Source organism: Perissodus microlepis, chromosome 7, assembly GCF_051167445.1.
Source record: "Perissodus microlepis isolate ML-2025 ecotype Zambia chromosome 7, ASM5116744v1, whole genome shotgun sequence".
NCBI lineage: Eukaryota > Metazoa > Chordata > Actinopteri > Cichliformes > Cichlidae > Perissodus > Perissodus microlepis.
The window spans coordinates 29,680,057-29,697,229 of record NC_140467.1 but is presented as its reverse complement, the minus strand read 5'-3'; the positions used below and the strand labels follow the sequence as shown (position 1 = coordinate 29,697,229).

Below are 17,173 nucleotides of genomic sequence, written 5' to 3'. Positions count from 1 at the left end.
GTATCATTATCTTAATCGTGTGTTTGTGTTTCCCAGCTGTGTCCACTTCCCCTGATTAGCCCCCTGTGTATTGATAGTGCTATCTCGTGTTCCTTGTCAGAGTGGCTGTTATCTCTCTCTCTGTGTTTTCCCTGTCAGTTGGATTTTATACTCTTTTTGAATTTTATATTTGAAACTGTTTTTGCTTTTGCTTCCCTTTGCCTGCTCTATGTGGTGATGGAAGCTGTGGGTTTATGTGTGTATCTTAGCTTTGTGAGTTTAATCTATTAATACCCACATAAACCAGAAGATGTGGTCTTTTGAGAGAAGTCTCACACATTCATTTTAAGAGATTAAACATTGGGATGGAGAGCAAATAAGGATATTTCAACAGGTTTCCACTGAGGCAAAGCTTCCTGAAGCTCGTGTGTGAGCCATGTATAGACAAAGGTTGAGGCTGAGGAAAGGCATTTAGTTGCAATTAATGTTACATTAAAGGACCGTTGAAAGAATTGTGTCAATGGGGGTCCTTGGCTGTTTGCGAGAGTGTTTTTATGTGCCCTGAAAGCTTCATAAAAGGCTAACAGGAAGCAAATTTTTACTGAATATTCCTAAGTTATGTTTTCTGGTGGTTTATCACTAAAGTCATCTCATTCTCAAGGCAATATGTGGAGGAAAGTTCTTTAAGTTCAGGATTTAAACAATAATCTTTTACACTAATGTTTAACAGGAAAAAAATGAAGTGATTAGGTTTTATTGAAAAGGTCAAAGGTCACATCCAGACATCTTCAACTTGACTGGTTGGCAGATGCATTATGTGTAATTATGTGTAATTTAGGTGAAATCACCCTTTAAAAAAGGGTCTGAGTATTGCTTTAATATTTCTGCTGCAGCTCCTCTGACCTTGTTAGGTTGAGCTTCACGCTCACACTGTCTGTAATTGCATTTCTAACTTTTACCAGATTAATATACACACACAACGCACAGGCACACACACACACGCACACACACACGCGCACACACACACACACACACACACACACACACACACACACAGTCTCTGTGTGTGCCCTGGGGAGCAACACTGCCCAACCAATCCTCCCCCTGAAGCTGCTAAGCCACTTTTAATCATCTTTACATTTGTGAAGAACGGCAATTATGATGGAGAGAAGATTATTATTTTAGAGGTAGTTAACACTGGTTCACCTCCTACTGAGATGGAGCATTGGGGGGTGGGGGGAGGGGGTGAAGGGATGATGAGAGAATTGGAAAAAGGAGTGCAGGGAGGGAAAAATTCTAACAGCTTTCCCTCCTTTGTTCTCACAAAAATTCTTGCATCCACAGAAAATTAATAAAAAAGAATAATAGAAAATATGAGAAGAATCCCAAAGATTATTATTCTCATCTGCAGTCATTTATATTTCTATTCATGTCCTTCTGTGTGCAAATGTGCAAAGGCTAGTGTGTGGAAAGCAGCAACAAGACCACTGTAAAACACAAAACACTTAAACCAGAAACAGCATGAAAACGAGGAACTGGCATGGAGTTGGGTTGCAAAGTGGCTTCAGAGGAAGCATCGTGGGTGACAGTCAGATCAACCGTGGGCAGCTGCTGATCTGTGGCCCACTTGAAACACTATCTTAGCACAGCATTACAAGCGTGACACACAAACCTTCAGAGATCCAACCAAACCCTAAAGCCGTTGTGGCCAATCAAAAGCAGTCACAGTGAACTCTCGAGGCAGTATTTTAGTTTTCCTTCACCTGCATATCAACCCTAACAACCCAAACACTGTCACCTCACAATAAGAAGGTTGTGGGTTTGAATCTGCTGGCCTGCTTTCTGTGGGGAGTTTAGTTGTGGGAAGAAACTGGAGCATCCAGGGATAACTGGTTATTCTAAACTAGCTCGTATAAACTCGCTCTGGCCTTTAAGACAACTAGATACACAGTTGTGGTAGTGGGTTGTGGTTTGTAGCTTAACTGTTAGAAGAGATGTGGGGCAGAGTGACTTAGGGTGCACCAGTGAGATGAGAGGCACACCTGGTGTTTAATCTGTCTTTTTACATAGTAGGTGCAGGGCTGAAAGAGGATTCACACACACGCCTGGGAAGACAGCCAGCACATGGTGGACTGAGTTATTGTGGACAGTTTGTTTCTTTAAGCTGGAGTCTTGGTCTGCCTGAACTACGTGCCAGATCATCAAAATGAAACACATTTGAACAAATTTGAAAAACACTTGTCATTCACATCGAAGCATAGACAGAGATGCATGCAACACCACCGAATGCACTCTGAATGATCCCACAACCCTTTTGGCCTCAATGTGTTTCAGTCAGACTATCAGGACTCAGATTAAAGATTAAAAATAGGCCGAGAAGCAGTCTAGTATATGAGGGCATGCACCAGCCAATCAGAAAGCTGGATTTTTCTGCAGCGTAACCCTTGTTATACAGTGCATGTGAACGTCAAACACTCACAGCAGGTGGGCCTGTCAGCATGAACAAGATCTGCACACACACACACACACACACAGATTCACAGTGTTTCACATGGTCTCTCCTTCTCTGTCTGTCAGTGTCAGTCACACTAATGGGGTGCTGTCAGGGCATCTGAGCATTAGACAGACACAGAGAGAGAGCAGGAGAGAAAAAGGGGGGAAAGTGAGGAAGTGGATGAGTGTGGTGTCACGCTGGTGTTTACTTGATTGATTCCTCCCAGCAGACCATCACGCACACACATACACACCCTGTGTTTACCTGGTCCTGTGGGCTCAGTGTGTTCAGACTGTCTCAACATTTTTCTCAAGTTAAATGAAGATAAATGTGATAAGCAATAGGCTCTGCCCCTTCCTGAGTCTGTCTACACGCCTGAAATGGTCCAAAGTACTATTTGAGACCTTCACTTTTATTGTTACATTTCAGAGTTATTTGCGAAACAAGTTATAATATTTTTTTTTCATGTGTGTTGCAGGTTGGTAGATATAGCTGATGATTTTTTTTGTGTGTGGGTTGACCTACTGATGTAGTTTCAGACCTTCTGTTGGAGGAAGTTACACTTTGTGCCCATTTCTGTAGATATTTTTCCTATACACAGCCTAGTGAGCGAAAGCCACTGCACTCCAGACACAACCGTAGGAATAGCTGTAGAAGTGGATTCACACTCCTTTTCTTTTACAGCGATGGCCTTCCAGCCTGCTCACATAACCCCACCGAGCAATGATAAACCATATCATCAATTAATATTCCAGCATTGACAGAAGCTTTAAAAAAAAAATCACCTTAACCCAGATTTTATTGAATTTTGAATAAGGCGTTTTCACCAAAAGAGCATTGCTCAGCTGTTGCTTAGCAATTACTCAATGCTGTGGATAGTATCCTCGCCAAACACATTTAAAAAAGCATTATCATAGATCAACCTCTCATAGTAACCACATTTTTAGTATTCATAGATAAATTCATAATGACAAGCATCATTCTAAATAGTGATTATTTAAGTTGCGTTTTTGGCTCCTCTCACACTTTCCTCAAGTTCTTCGATTGTCCATAGTTTTCCATGATCTCTTCCTGCCCATTCCTTCCATATCGGAGTAGCTATATCTGTCATAGTCCTCCACTAGTTTTTTTTGTTGTTTTTTTCCTGGAGTCTCTAACTTCTGCTGAGTCCAAGAGAAGCTGAGGAAAGGTTTGTCCTCATTTAAGGACTGCCTCTTCATGCTTCCAGTATTGAATCTGTTGGCTGAAGTGTGGACTTTTTACCAGAAGCTACTACCTGTTTCCGTTGAGCTTATCCTGAAAGTGTTCTGTGAAACACTCACATCTTCAGCCTACCTGTCTGCTCACTCTCCAAAAGCTCTCAGCTCCCACAGAAAAGCAATCCAGTGACCTCTCCCTCAGGATTTCTTCCCTGACTTTTCAGGCAAATGAGAGGACTCATTTTCTGGCGCCCTCTCTGGATACACAAGTCCAAGCAGCTCCTCTGCTTGCACTAACAGCTCTCTCTTCTCTCCCAGAATCTCAAACCCTGTGGTCTGCCCAGCTCCGGAGTTACCTCAGAGTCATTGCTCACAGTTTGTATTCCCTCTGTGCATCTCTTATAGTGATGGGATTTCCGGCTCCTTTTAGAGAACCGGCTCTTTCGGCTCGACTCACTAAAAAGAGACGGCTCTTTCGGCTCCCAACCGGCTCTTCGGGTTGTTTTGTTGATTTAATTAATTTATTATTAGGCAAGGCAAGGCAAGTTTATTTATATAGCACAATTCAACAACAAGGTGATTCAAAGTGCTTTACAGAGACATTAAAAAACAAAAACAATAAAAAGCATGATTTAAAATTGATTAAAAAAACTGTAGATGAATTCAGAACAGTAGATAAAATCAGTAGTTAAAATATAAGTAAATATAAGTCTCTGTGTCTGGTTCTGACTCTGGGAACTGATAAAAAACCGGATCCAGATGACCTGAGGGATCTGGAAGGTTCATACTGGGTCAGGAGGTCACTGATGTATTTTTAACCATTCAGAGCTTTATAGACCAGCATCAGAACTTTAAAGTCTATCCTCTGACGGACAGGCAGCCAGTGTAAAGACCTCAGAGCTGGACTGATGTGGTCCACTTTTTTGGTCTTAGTGAGGACTCGAGCAGCAGAGTTCTGAATGAGCTGTAGTTGTCTGACTGATTTTTTAGGTAGACCTGTAAAGATGCTGTTGCAGTAATCAAGCCTGCTAAAGATGAATGCATGGACTAGTTTTTCCAGGTCCTGTTGAGACATCAGATCTTTTATCCTTGAAATATTCTTGAGGTGATAGTAAGCTGATTTTGTTATTGTCTTAATGTGTTTTTCTAAGTTTAGGTCTGCTCTGCATCCATCCTACACCCAAATTTCTCGCCTGGTTTGTGGTTTTTAGGTGTATAGATTGAAGTTCTCTGGTGACCTGTAATCGTTTTTCTTTGGCACCAAAGACTATTACCTCAGTTTTGTTTTTGTTTAGCTGGAGAAAATTGCTATGATAGTTTATTTTGTTGTTCTTTATAATCTGTGAAAGTGGGAGCATGTAAATGTTAAACAGAAGGGGTCCCAATTTTAACAACTTTGTTGTTAACAATATTAACAACAATATAAAATTATGCACAAAAGGAATTACTAATGTAAAAAAAACGTGGTTTTATTTATATATGTTTATACATAAATATATACGGTGGCCCCTAGAGACAAAGCATGTACAAACTCCAAAGCACATTTCTAGCGTTAACTGAATTTCTAAAACAGAGCTACCTAGATCACTTAAATTACACAATTGAAAGCATGTGTGTATTATATATTCAAATAATTTAAAAAAAATGTTCATTTACCTGTTACTACCGCACACCAAATCCGGTCGTTGGTACTTCCTGGCTTGTGTGGCCACTAGGTAACAAAAGCTCAACACTGCGCCTAGCACATACAAAACACAACAGAAGTGCTGTTGTGTTTTGTATGTACTTCGGGGTTTGTACGTGTTTTGGAGTTTGTACGTGCTTTGTCTGTAGGGGCCACCGTAAATATGCTTTTATTTATTCACTCCACATAAAATGTAATAAATAAATCATATAATACAAAAACCAATATTTTTACATTTCAACTTTTAACTATTTAAATTTTCAGCTTTTTCCTTTAAACAAATTTAAAGTGAAACAACACAAAACACTGCAAACCACAACACAATAAAATATAAATTAAAATATGAAAACAAAAAGAAAATGCACATTCTCTCGCCTGCATGAATAAACTTTCTGAATCCTTTTACCTTTCTAATGTGACGTTGTTGTCCCTGGCTCTCTTTCTCTCTCTCCCTCCTGCTCTGTTCCTGTGCTACTGCGAGTGTAACTACCGCCCCTCCCCCCCTCTTCCCAGCGCAAAGCACAAGGCTCGCGTGCGGAGTGAAGCTGAAAAAAAGTGCGAGAGAGAGGGTGAGAGAAAGAAAAAAAACCCACGGCTCCCAATAAGGAGCTGGCTTTTGTCGTTCACTTCAAAGAGACGGCTCTAAGAGCTGTTTCGTTCGCGACCGACACATCACTAATCTCTTAAAGCTGCTAACACAGTCTATCTGATTCATACATTTGAGTCCACCATTAACAATTAGCCCACACTGCCCTTGACAACATCAGCATCATACATAGGGATCTCCGACCCCCAATTAAGGTGATCAGCTACTGGTCATTGCAATCTTACCAGTTATATGTTTGCAACAATGTTCGGGATAGTTCTATTGTTCAGTGCTCACTGTTTGTGGGAGATTTCTTCATTTGGGATCTGCCTGGCCCGGGAGCCGCCGCCAGTCCCAAAACACATCAGGCCTAGATCTTTGCTTATTCCATCTCACATTCACTTTCAAGAAATGCTAGCTGCATTTCTGTTAGTGAAATGATGTCTGCTACACTTGACCCAGACATAAACACCATGCCAACTGTGTACAAATCCAACATAGTTCAGTACTGTGAACTTCACCACATCAAACTAACCAAACTGTACCAAATGGTTTAGCAGGCCTGCTTAAATGCAAAGTTTGATAACACAAAATGAGTATACTTCAGTTTGTTTTACAAGATATTTCATAAAAATATAATTAAGCAATATCTGGATTATCTGACTTAAAAACTTTGAAGTTACATTACATTTTAGATTACATTCTAACATGCTGAGCAGTCCTTACCTTTGAAACTCCCAATCCCGTCCTTCTCCTTACATCTTCCTCCATCTGTGCTGCACATTATCATTTCTTCCCCTCTCCTCCTGGGAAATACAACTGTGCATTTAGCTAGCTAACACATTTTGTAAAAAAATTGCACAGAAACAGTTTGTGTGCTGATATATTTTTTTAGATGTGTGGAAATTTGCGCACACTTTTAAAAAAGCTGCTATTTATGCTCACTCCCTTGGCAGTACTAGCTATGCTGAAGCGCTGCTGTCACGTTTGCACGATGAACCATCACAGAGAAGAAAAGAAAAAAGGATGTGTTGGAGCTGTAAACTACACTGTGAGATGTCTTTATATTCTTATTACTGAGCATGCAGCTCCATGCTGTCACCAAATATCTGTCTGTTAGATTTAATTGCTTATTAACTGAAGTGGCTGGAACGCTGTTTTCGCCCATTTTAGTCGCTGGTTAAAACTTTTTGTCTGAAGTTCATACAGAGAAAGTGTGACAGTGCTGCAGCTGAAATTTCACAAAGTCCAGTATCCTTTGCATTTTCACTTTGTTATAGTTCGACTGCCTCTGACTGCTGTTAGACTTTGATATTTTGGACCAGTGTGGGTCATGTGCTTACTTTTACCCATTATAGACTGGATTTTCTACATCTCAAATTTAAGTGTATGTAAAGAGAAATCCCACCATATTATTAGTTCTTATAAAATTGTCTCCACAGTTATTAGGGCATTGGTGCCCTTTCCAGGTTGTATAACCAACAGAAAGAACAACTATTATGTTGATAATCTTGTGTTTAGAACAATGGGTTTATTGTACGACCTAAATTTAACAGCCTGTTAAAAATGCTAGAAGTTAAAGCATTTGGCATACGGACGATCAGACATATAGAACATGTCCACGTGTTGTGAACAGTCACGTTTTCAGAGTATTTACTAAATACACCGTCACCAGGCGTCGACAAGATTACCCTATTCAGGCTCTGCCACGTGTAGCTGACCTTGGACAGGGGTGGTAAAAATACACACTTTCATCACTTACTTGTGTTAAAAATACTCTAAATGAAGCTGAAGTACTGATCTAACTTATTTACTCAAGTGAAAGTGAAAAGTACAGGCTTTGAAATGAAAGAGGGAAAAAGTGATTTGGGCGGCAGTTTTTTTTTCTTTTTTTTTTTTCTTTTTGTCAGGCTAACAAAACCTCAAGTCATATTATAATAAAACAGGAATATAAGTTTTTATTTCAACTCTAATTCTAATGAGTGTACTCAACTTCAACATATTATGTAGAATAAAGAAAAAACAAAGGGAATTAAAGCCGTCACGTGGGTTTTTTTTTTTTTCTTTCTCTCACCCTCTCTCTCGCACTTTTTTTCCGCTTCACTCGCACGCGAGCCTTGTGCTTTACGCTGGGCAGAGGGGGGAGGGGCGGTAGTTACACTCAGTAGCACAGGAACAGAGCCAGAGGGAGAGAGAGAGAAAGAGAGCCAGGGACAACAACGTCACATTATAAAGGTATAGTAATCATCCACAACTATTTTCGGTTGCAGATGATAAAGGATTCAGAAAGTTTATTCATGCAGGCCCATATGTACGGTGGCCCTGAAGTGCAAATCACACCAACAAATTGCTAAACACAGCAACAAAATTGAGAAACACAAAAACAAATGGAGAATCACAAAACAAAATTGAGAAGCACAAAAACAAAATTGAGAAGCACAAAAACAATACTGAGAATCACAAAATCAAATTAAGAAGCACAAAAACAAAATTGAGAAGCACAAAAACAAAACTGAGAATCACAAAATCAAATTAAGAAGCACAAAAACAAAAGAAGAATTACAAAAACAAATTGAGAAGCACAATTACATTAAGAAAACCGGAAAGGGTAGGTACCAGTCGGCAACAGGAGACATCACTTATTGGACGTCCGCGCTGTTCATCTTTGGAACCGGAAGTTACTCTGCCTGTAGCGCATTTTTTTCAAACATGAACATTAGCGGTGACCCAAACATAGCTGTCGCTATTCGAGAATATTTTGATTCAGGACATACATACGAGGTGATACTGGATATGCTCAAGTGTAATCATGACATTTCAATTAGTATGCGTACACTGAAAACGCATTTCAAAGAATCTGGACTGTACAGACGAGGCAACTATTCTCCACTTCCTGAGGTGAGGCGTGCCATTTTGTCCGAGCTTCGAGGACCAGGACAATTGTTTGGATATCGGACCATGTGGCAAGTTCTCAAACAAAAACACAAGCTGCGTGTCAAGCGTGATGTAGTTATGAGGCTGTTGAGACAACTAAATCCTCAAGGAATCGCTTTGAGAACTCAAAGGAGGTTCACAAGACGCACGTATCACTCCATGGGGCCCAATTACATATGGCATGTAGATGGCTATGATAAACTGAAACCCTTTGGCTTGGCCCTGTCAGGATGTATAGATGGCTTTTCAAGAAGACTGATGTGGCTTGTGTGTGGAGCAACAAACAACAACCCGGCTGTTATAGCTCACAATTATATAAACTGTGTAAAGAGTCTTGGTGTGATACCAATGAGATTACGAACAGACTTCGGGACTGAGAATGGGACTATGGCAGCAATACAGTGTACCCTCCGTCACGCGCACACGGACTATTATGCTGGATCGTCAAGCCACAGTTACGGATCATCTACTGGGAATCAGCGCATCGAGTCATGGTGGTCTTATTTCAGAAGAGGAAGGTGGGTACATTTGTGTCTGGTAGGTGTAAGCTACAGTGAAAGCTGATCAGATCGGTTTTTTTTTTACATGCATTTAAGAAAATAGAGTAGCGTCCTGCTGGACGTGTTGAAAAGTTGGATGAGATAGACGTTAACAGCCGTCACTTTATTGCAGGAACTCAAAATGGTCACTGTCAGCTGTTGTGCCGAAATGAGCATGCTTGCCTAGATTTAACGACGCCAATACAAAATGAAAAACTCAGACCAAACTCTCCACTCCTCACAATCAACACACAGAACAGAGGAGTTGGCCGTCCAACTGCGGTCTGGAGTGTGGGGCCTCCCTGCTGCTGCGGAGTCGGGGCGGTCTGCCTCTCCCCACCGCAGGGAAAAGGGTTACACCACCTGGGTCTGGGTGCAGTTCCCCCCTCCAGGGGCAAGGGTACCTAGACCCGGTTCGTAGAGTACGCTTGGGGAGTGTGATTGTGTGTACAGCGTCTCTTTATGTTTGTCTCCACGTTGGTTGAGTGTGGAGTAAGTGCATATGAGAGCATGAGGGTGGGAATGGATGTTTGTATCTGTGTGTGCCTGTATGTCTGTGTCTATATGTCAGGTCGGGTATCAGACGCCACCTCTCTGGGGACATCTCAGGCCCTCCAAGGTTTGGAGGCCTATCTCCCCCCACCACCACTTCCCCTGCCAGTGGCGGACTCCCTCAGACATCGGTGCGTTGGTGGTTCTTTGTGTCTGGGGATGGGCGTCCAGGTACACACCAGCTCACTCCTTGGCGGCCGCTTATCGGGGCCTGGAGCCTGGGGCTCACTCGGGCCACTTCGGAGGTGGGGTGCCCCCGGCCTCTCGGCCTGGGGCTCGGTCACTCAGGCACAGCTGGCTGCCGGCGGAGCTCACGGGCGCGTCACTGCAACCCCCCCTGGCTTCTGCTCCGTGGCTGCTGAGTGAGCCCTCATCTGGGACTCTCCTCAGCTCTTTCTGGGATAGTGGCGCGGCTGCCCCTCTGTTGGTCTTCCTTGGTCTCTTGTGTTCTGGGGGCCTCTGGATGTCTGGAGTTTTGATCTCCTCCATACCTGCTTCATGCCCTGGAGGACGGGGCAGTGGCTCCCCACACCCTCTAGCAGATCATTACATGAAGGAACCTTTTAAAAAAACAAGCGCATCCATGCTCACAGGTGTACACACGGGTGATCACACCCACAAACTACACCCTTTTTGGCTCCTACCTCAAAGCACACTGTGTTCTGTTGATCTTATGTGCTGCACAATAATGTTTAATATTTAGTATTTACTGTCATATTCCCATATATCATTGTGATGTTGTTTATTCTATTACTCTTGTTCTCTTCTGCTTGTTTTCTTTTTTCTTTCTCAACAGGTGATCCAGGTGATCGATAGATGCATTTTTTTTTTCTTTTTTTTTTTCTGCCCATTCTGTTGGTTTTTGTTTTTTGCCCTTGTCCCTCTTCTCAGCTGTTTCTCTTTCCCTCTTTCTTTCTCCCCTTCTTTCCCCCAGTCAAGTCTGTCCCGTATTCAGCAAGTGAAAATAAAATAAACAATAAAAGGTGAATCAAATGGACCATTACGGCAAGGCTGGGATGGTCAATTTGGTAAAGTAAATCCGTTGGGCATCTTTCTTTGCCTTTAGACAATAATTCTGATGGCAAAAGAGCCAAACGGGACAGGCAAAAAAAACCAAACAAACAAAAAAAAAAAAACACACAGAACAGAGTGAAAAGAATACAGCATTTTTAACAAGAACATTACTGCAGGGTCGCTACAATATTTATGGAAAACTAATATGCATTACTTTGTTTGACATCCATTTGTGGCATGTTTTAAATGGGACCAAAATGTAACAAACCCTATAAAATGACCAAGAACAAAGCTAAATTGATTCTTAAATATTAATTATATACCCAGGTCTCAGTTTTGGATGGACTTTTTTGGAGACCTAAGAGACTTGCTGAGAGTCTGCTTCAGAGGGGTTCTACAGAAAGACCTGGATGAATGCAAAGACCTCTGGAACAAACACAGGATCCGGCCAAGCAGACTTGCATCGTGTCCAGGGGGGATTCCAAACGAACTCTATCTCTTGCCTCACAGGTATTTGAATTCTTAACAAAATGAATTAACCTTTTGCATCAAACTAAATGCAAGGTGTTGTTATTGCTTAAGTTGGTTAATATATATTCATAATTTTACACATAAGTATGATAGAGCAGTTTATAACATGTCACTGCATGCGTTGATTTATATAGTTCCATATTGTCAGCAAAAAATCCTTCACTGTTCTATTTTCATTTTGCAGATATGGTTCAAGAGACTGTGGATTTGCTGTTGAGGAGAGGGAACTGGATGTGTTTCCCGAGGAGGGGCTACCGGTTGGATTGTGTGGTGATCCAAACATTGAGGAATATTTACAACAGGCTGTACAACAAAACACACTGCAGCAGCCACAAGACTGGGAATCGGCCACAGAACTGTATTTGGCCCTGAAGGACATAGCTGGGTTTTAGATACCAACTGAACTTCAGTTTGTAATGACATTTGTCAGAGTTACTCTGACGAAGACACACACGGTGTCGAAACGTTAGTTTCTTTCCTTTTTTTGCACCTAATAAAGCCTTTGGACTTACTTGAGTGCTCCAGCCCTTCTGTTTTTCCTTCATTTTTTAATGTTAGTGTTTCCTTTCCCTCTTGCTAAATTGAATATAATATTGTTCATAATATACAGCAACTGGCATGGATTTAAATATTAACATTTAACCACAAGGAAACATTTAAAATTTTCTTTAATAAAACCATTTACAAATAGTGTCCAGCATTTCTGTCACTTTTCCAACATACACAATATTCAGAAAAAACAACTAAAACAACTAAATGTTTAACAATATGGAAGTTGCTTGTCACATGAATGTGTTAAGTAGTGTGCCAACGGCAGCTGAACCTAACAGGGTAACTCAGTAACTGTAACTTGATGACCTTGCTGATTTAAGAACATCCAAATCCTGGAGCATTTTGAATTCCAAAGTCCATGTTGGCCTTAAAGATGCTGTATGAGTCAGAGATGGGTAGCTTCAGAGTATTTGCACAGGTGTTTGCAACTGGAAAAGGCGAATCACTTAAAAACTGGATGCATGGTGGTGGTGTCATGCCTGCCGGTGGAACTGCCGTCAGCCCTGTGGCAAACATCATCAAATCTTCCAGACACACTGCTGTTGCCTTCTCTGAAAGAAGAAAGTAAACACTGTAGTACATTACAGAAAATTAATTTCCTTACCTCTCCTTTCATAAAACTATAAACAAATAAAAACGGCCATTCACACCTTCACAATCAAGGAGATAATCTGCCCAAAAGCCAAGTGTTAGGACCTCCTTATGCCGCTTGTTGCTTCCTGCTGGGCTGAGATCTAGTCTGAACATGCTCTCCAGTTCTGAAGCAGTCAGGGCCTTGGCAGAGAAGCATAGGAGTGGGGCCAGCACACTGGAATGTTGTTGCAGTGCACTTAAAAAATTCAGACTTTCCAGTCCATCTTTAAATCGGCAAAGGATAGACAAATAACTAATAATTGGTTTATAGCTATAACTATTGCAGTCTTCTAAATTGTGTTTAAATGTCTTTACCTACTAGATCTTTCATTATAAATTTGGACAGATTTCAAATGCATAGAATCACTCATACACAAAAACAATTCATAGTGCTCAGAAATTAACTGTGACAGCAAAAAAAGAAGAGCTCATTGGGATTTCAGCATTTAAAAAAAAATAGTGCTTTCACACTGGAATAAACAAGTGTGTCAAACAAGGGATCACCTCTTTTTATAAATAACTGAAAAATTAATCATGTTGCATGACTATGATTATTATGGGTCATTGTGAACAATAAATGTATACTAAATTAGAGTTGTCAAAAGGTTAATAGCGTGCGACAGTGGCTCAGGAATTAACTTGTTGTTCATCAGATCACACGGATGCTACTGAATCAGTTTTTTCATATACATCTGAAGGTCTGAAAATGTCAGTGGCTGCTGTGATGAGCAACTGGCCATCCTGAATTTAAAAGGAGTAATGAGTTTACCGTTGAATGACACTTTGGTTTCTTTCAAGGATGTACCATCTTGTTTCTCACAAGGCTTGACGTTTCTGAGGCATCCAGCAGTTTGGAAGATTGTGCTGTTTTGCAAAATAAGATTATGCAAAGACTCCTCTGATTCAGCTTTCAGGACCTATAAAAAAAAAAAAAAAGGTTTACTGTAAGAAAAACAAAAATATAATTTTCACTACTTTTACGATTCATTCAAACATTGGATTAAAAAAATAATCAATTTGTTATTTCACTTGTGTTGTTGGGAGGTGGAAATCTGTCCTTTCAGATTACAGAATCTACCTTGAACCTACTTTCAAGATATGATCCAACCCGGATAACTTTTATCCTGATTAAATCTTTTAAACTGGCCCCAAGTGTCTTCTAAGTAAACCCATTCCCTGAGCCTAGGTAATTTTCTACCTGATGTAGAACTTTTGTGATCGCCTCATCTTGCACATCTTCTACAGTGGTGCTGAAACTCTGATTCCCTGTGATGTGGTTGACCAGGTTCTTGGAGAGGAAATGTGGTGCTGGTCCCCCATGCACAATGGATACAGCGATCATCTTTCCTGCTAAAAAGTACTCATCTTGCCTGGCAGCTGTTATACAGGGTACATAATTATCATGGTTAATTGCTATTAAATATGCTAATGAAAAAAAAAGCCAATTTTTATTAAAAACATCCACCTCTTGAATTATATACAAGATAACGGCTCTCTGGAGGTCCATCAAAGATGGGGCGATTTCTCAGACTGCCCATAAGAAGTGTGAGGAATTCACGCCTCGGGCCACCTGTATCCAAACCTTCTTCAAAGCTGCCAGCATCATCATTAAACTTGATGAACATGTCGTAGTTGTCAGAGTATGTGCTGCGTCGAAATCCTCTAACAGCTCCATCCCATACAGCTGACCTTGATATATTGAACCTGCTGACCTTCTTGTGGTCAAGTTCCAGTGCCAAATTTGCAATAATTTCATGTGCCTGCAAATTGGTGTCTCTAAAAAAAAAAGGGAAACTTATTTTTTAAAGGTGTATATACTTCTCTCATGATTGCATGATGTCTTGTACAGAACAAGATGGCGGTTAATTGGATTCAAATGTTTAAATTACTAACACAGGTTCTTCTGGGGGCTCAGCTTTGGCTTCGTTAGGAGTAGGATCTTCATCATCAATCACAATCGGTTCAAACAGCTGTGTGTAGTTTCTGCAGAGTGAAAACATGTACACAAAGTGTAGATGCAAAAAGACAAATGCATAAACATGCAGTTCCAGTTTTATAGAACGATTCTACTATTTTTTTTTCTGAAGAATCTAATGTAAAAGAGTCAAACTACATACATTTATAATAATTGTGTGTATATATTTTGTGCAACCCTCTGGAATAATTACTCAAGATACAACGCACCTGTAACAGGAGCTCTCGACAGTGAGGCATTCAGTAGTGCCTGTATCGTTTTCTTCTTCCAAATCTATGACCTGGAAATACAGAAATGAGGATGAATGAAAATTCATATTTGACCAATTGATAATTATTTTAATATAGGGAGCCTAAGTCTCCTTCCCTTCTGGTCTGCTCATGGGTCCCTGAACAAAAGAAAAATGAATGGAAGTGAATGGAGCTATAAAAGTTATTTTCTGGTCTGCTTTGCCTTACTCTCTGAATCACACATATGTTGTACTTCAATTTAAATAATAAATAATTGTGTTTCGACTATGTCTGTAATGTAATTTGAGATTTGTTAGCTTGTAAAAATCCGTCATTAAAATGACTACAAGTCAGATGTCGCAAATATGACGTCGCCTCAGAAGCTTTTCTCCCCCAGCGTAGCTGCTAATTATCACATGGCCAGATTTATAGTGGTTTTCTCCACATCATCCTGGAAGAAGGATTCGAAGCTCGCTAAACAAAACTAAGCTTTTCCTCTTCTCTGTGTCTGGTTCGATGATGTCAATTTTGTGAGACGAACATTTACATTTCGCCACGTCTTTTCAAACAAAACCTAAAATAACCTTTGCCACCTGTCGCTTAAGCACTTTTTGGCATCAAAATGTGTTTATATACTTCACGGACATATTTTAAATCCATGGCACACATCAAATGGGATCAGAAAATAATTTTTATTGGCTCATAGACTCCTATTTTTTTAGCAGTAGGGGACCCATGGTCCGGAAGTAGATGGATGTACCTTAGGTTCCCTATCCCAATAGATTATCTAAAGGTACAATAAGTAAGAATGAAATAAGAAGAACATCCTGTGGTCAAATTTGTGGACTGCAGTCTATCTTTATAAACAAACGAGTGACTCTCCCTCCTCCCGTTCCATGAGTTTCATGGCTACGGATCAGCGCCAGAAGATTCTAGATGACAAAGACGAGTCATACACAGTTAGTTTCAATGTAACCTTCCTTCCAACATGATTGAGACATTAGACTGCTTTGTGATTATTTCATGTACCGGTATGACTTATTGTACCTTTAAGGGGTGGATGTTATAATCTATTGATAGTATGAAAATTGAGGATGTGAAATGCATTGTATAATAACAATGAATGTAATAAGCAAACAGTGAATCGTTATCTAATTGCAAAGTAAAGGCGGTGGAGATTGTCTGCTGCACTGTTTTACTAATAAAATAGTTTTTTACCTGTTGTACTTCATTAGCAAGCACAAGATCCCCAGCACCCTTCCTTAGAGAACAAAGAAAAGCATTATTGTTGTGTACTGTGAAAATATTAATTGACACTTTGAAAATATTTAAGCATCTTGATTAACAAACAAGCAATACAAGTATTATGTAGTCCATGTTCCAAAAACCATATACAGAATGAATGACAAAAGTGTATATCTCATTAATACAAAGTGTAGGCAAAAAACAGTAAAAGATTACATGTTCTTAAAATATCACTTACTCATATTCTGCCGCTTTCTGTAAAGGACTGCTTTCACGTTGAAGTTCCCATGGCTGAAACAAACAAACAAACAAACACATGCACGCGAGCACGCACACACACACAAAATGTATTTCACATATAACTATTAACTGTTTTACTGAACTGAGGCAAATGGTGGTGGCTAAACAACAAGAAAACTCTATAAAAAATTTTAAATTATACTTACCAGTGTATCAGCAAGATCAAACTCAGAGGGCCTTTTAATAACAATCTCTGGGTCAGAGTCAGACAAGTCTGAGTTTTCTCCAACTACAAAACATGAAAACAAATCAAGCTAAGCTAACTAAATTCATACTAATGTATGAAACTTTATTTGATCATCAATAATAGATTAATACGAAAGGCATAAAGTTAGCATTGAAAACTCATGACTCAGTAGATCCAAAAATGGCTGAATTTCATGTTTCCAGGAAGAAACATAACATATACAAGCTAATTTAGGGAGCAATGGTGGCAGAGGAGTTAAAAGCCCGCCCTGTAATCAAACGGTTGAAGGTTTGAGCCCTGCTCAGTCTGTCGCAGTCGTTGTGTCCTTGGGCAAGACACTTCACCCTCCATGCCAGGTGGTGGTAGTGGGAGGGATAGGTGGCATCTGTGTACAGCAGCCTTGCTTCAGTCAGTGAGTCCCAGGACAGTTGTGTCCACATTGTAGCTAATCACCAGCAGTGTGTGAATGTGTGTGGGTGAATGACTGGTTTTGTTGTGAAGTGTCTTGGGGGGGTTGTAGAACCCTAGAAGGTGCTATA

At 40.4% G+C, this 17,173-nt stretch overlaps 1 protein-coding gene across 6 annotated transcripts in view; it reads right to left on the bottom strand.

Annotated features, from left to right (window-relative positions):
* Positions 1-12,163: 12,163 nt before the first annotated feature.
* Positions 12,164-17,173, bottom strand: part of LOC146383364 (G2/M phase-specific E3 ubiquitin-protein ligase-like) — a 38,685-nt gene continuing 33,675 nt past the window's right edge. For 4 of the 6 annotated variants that reach the window (XM_084934566.1, XM_084934568.1, XM_084934567.1 and 1 more), the window contains 10 exons: positions 16,594-16,676; positions 16,386-16,438; positions 16,121-16,163; positions 14,882-14,952; positions 14,591-14,680; positions 14,163-14,473; positions 13,896-14,074; positions 13,467-13,614; positions 12,715-12,921; positions 12,164-12,615 (listed from right to left, as the gene is read on the bottom strand). In XM_084934566.1, the coding sequence (XP_084790692.1) occupies positions 12,380-12,615; positions 12,715-12,921; positions 13,467-13,614; positions 13,896-14,074; positions 14,163-14,473; positions 14,591-14,680; positions 14,882-14,952; positions 16,121-16,163; positions 16,386-16,438; positions 16,594-16,676 (1,421 nt within the window). In that variant the 3' untranslated portion in view covers positions 12,164-12,379. The remainder of the gene's footprint in view (positions 12,616-12,714; positions 12,922-13,466; positions 13,615-13,895; positions 14,075-14,162; positions 14,474-14,590; positions 14,681-14,881; positions 14,953-16,120; positions 16,164-16,385; positions 16,439-16,593; positions 16,677-17,173) is intronic. The other 2 variants (XR_014800745.1, XM_084934570.1) reach the window with 2 other exon arrangements.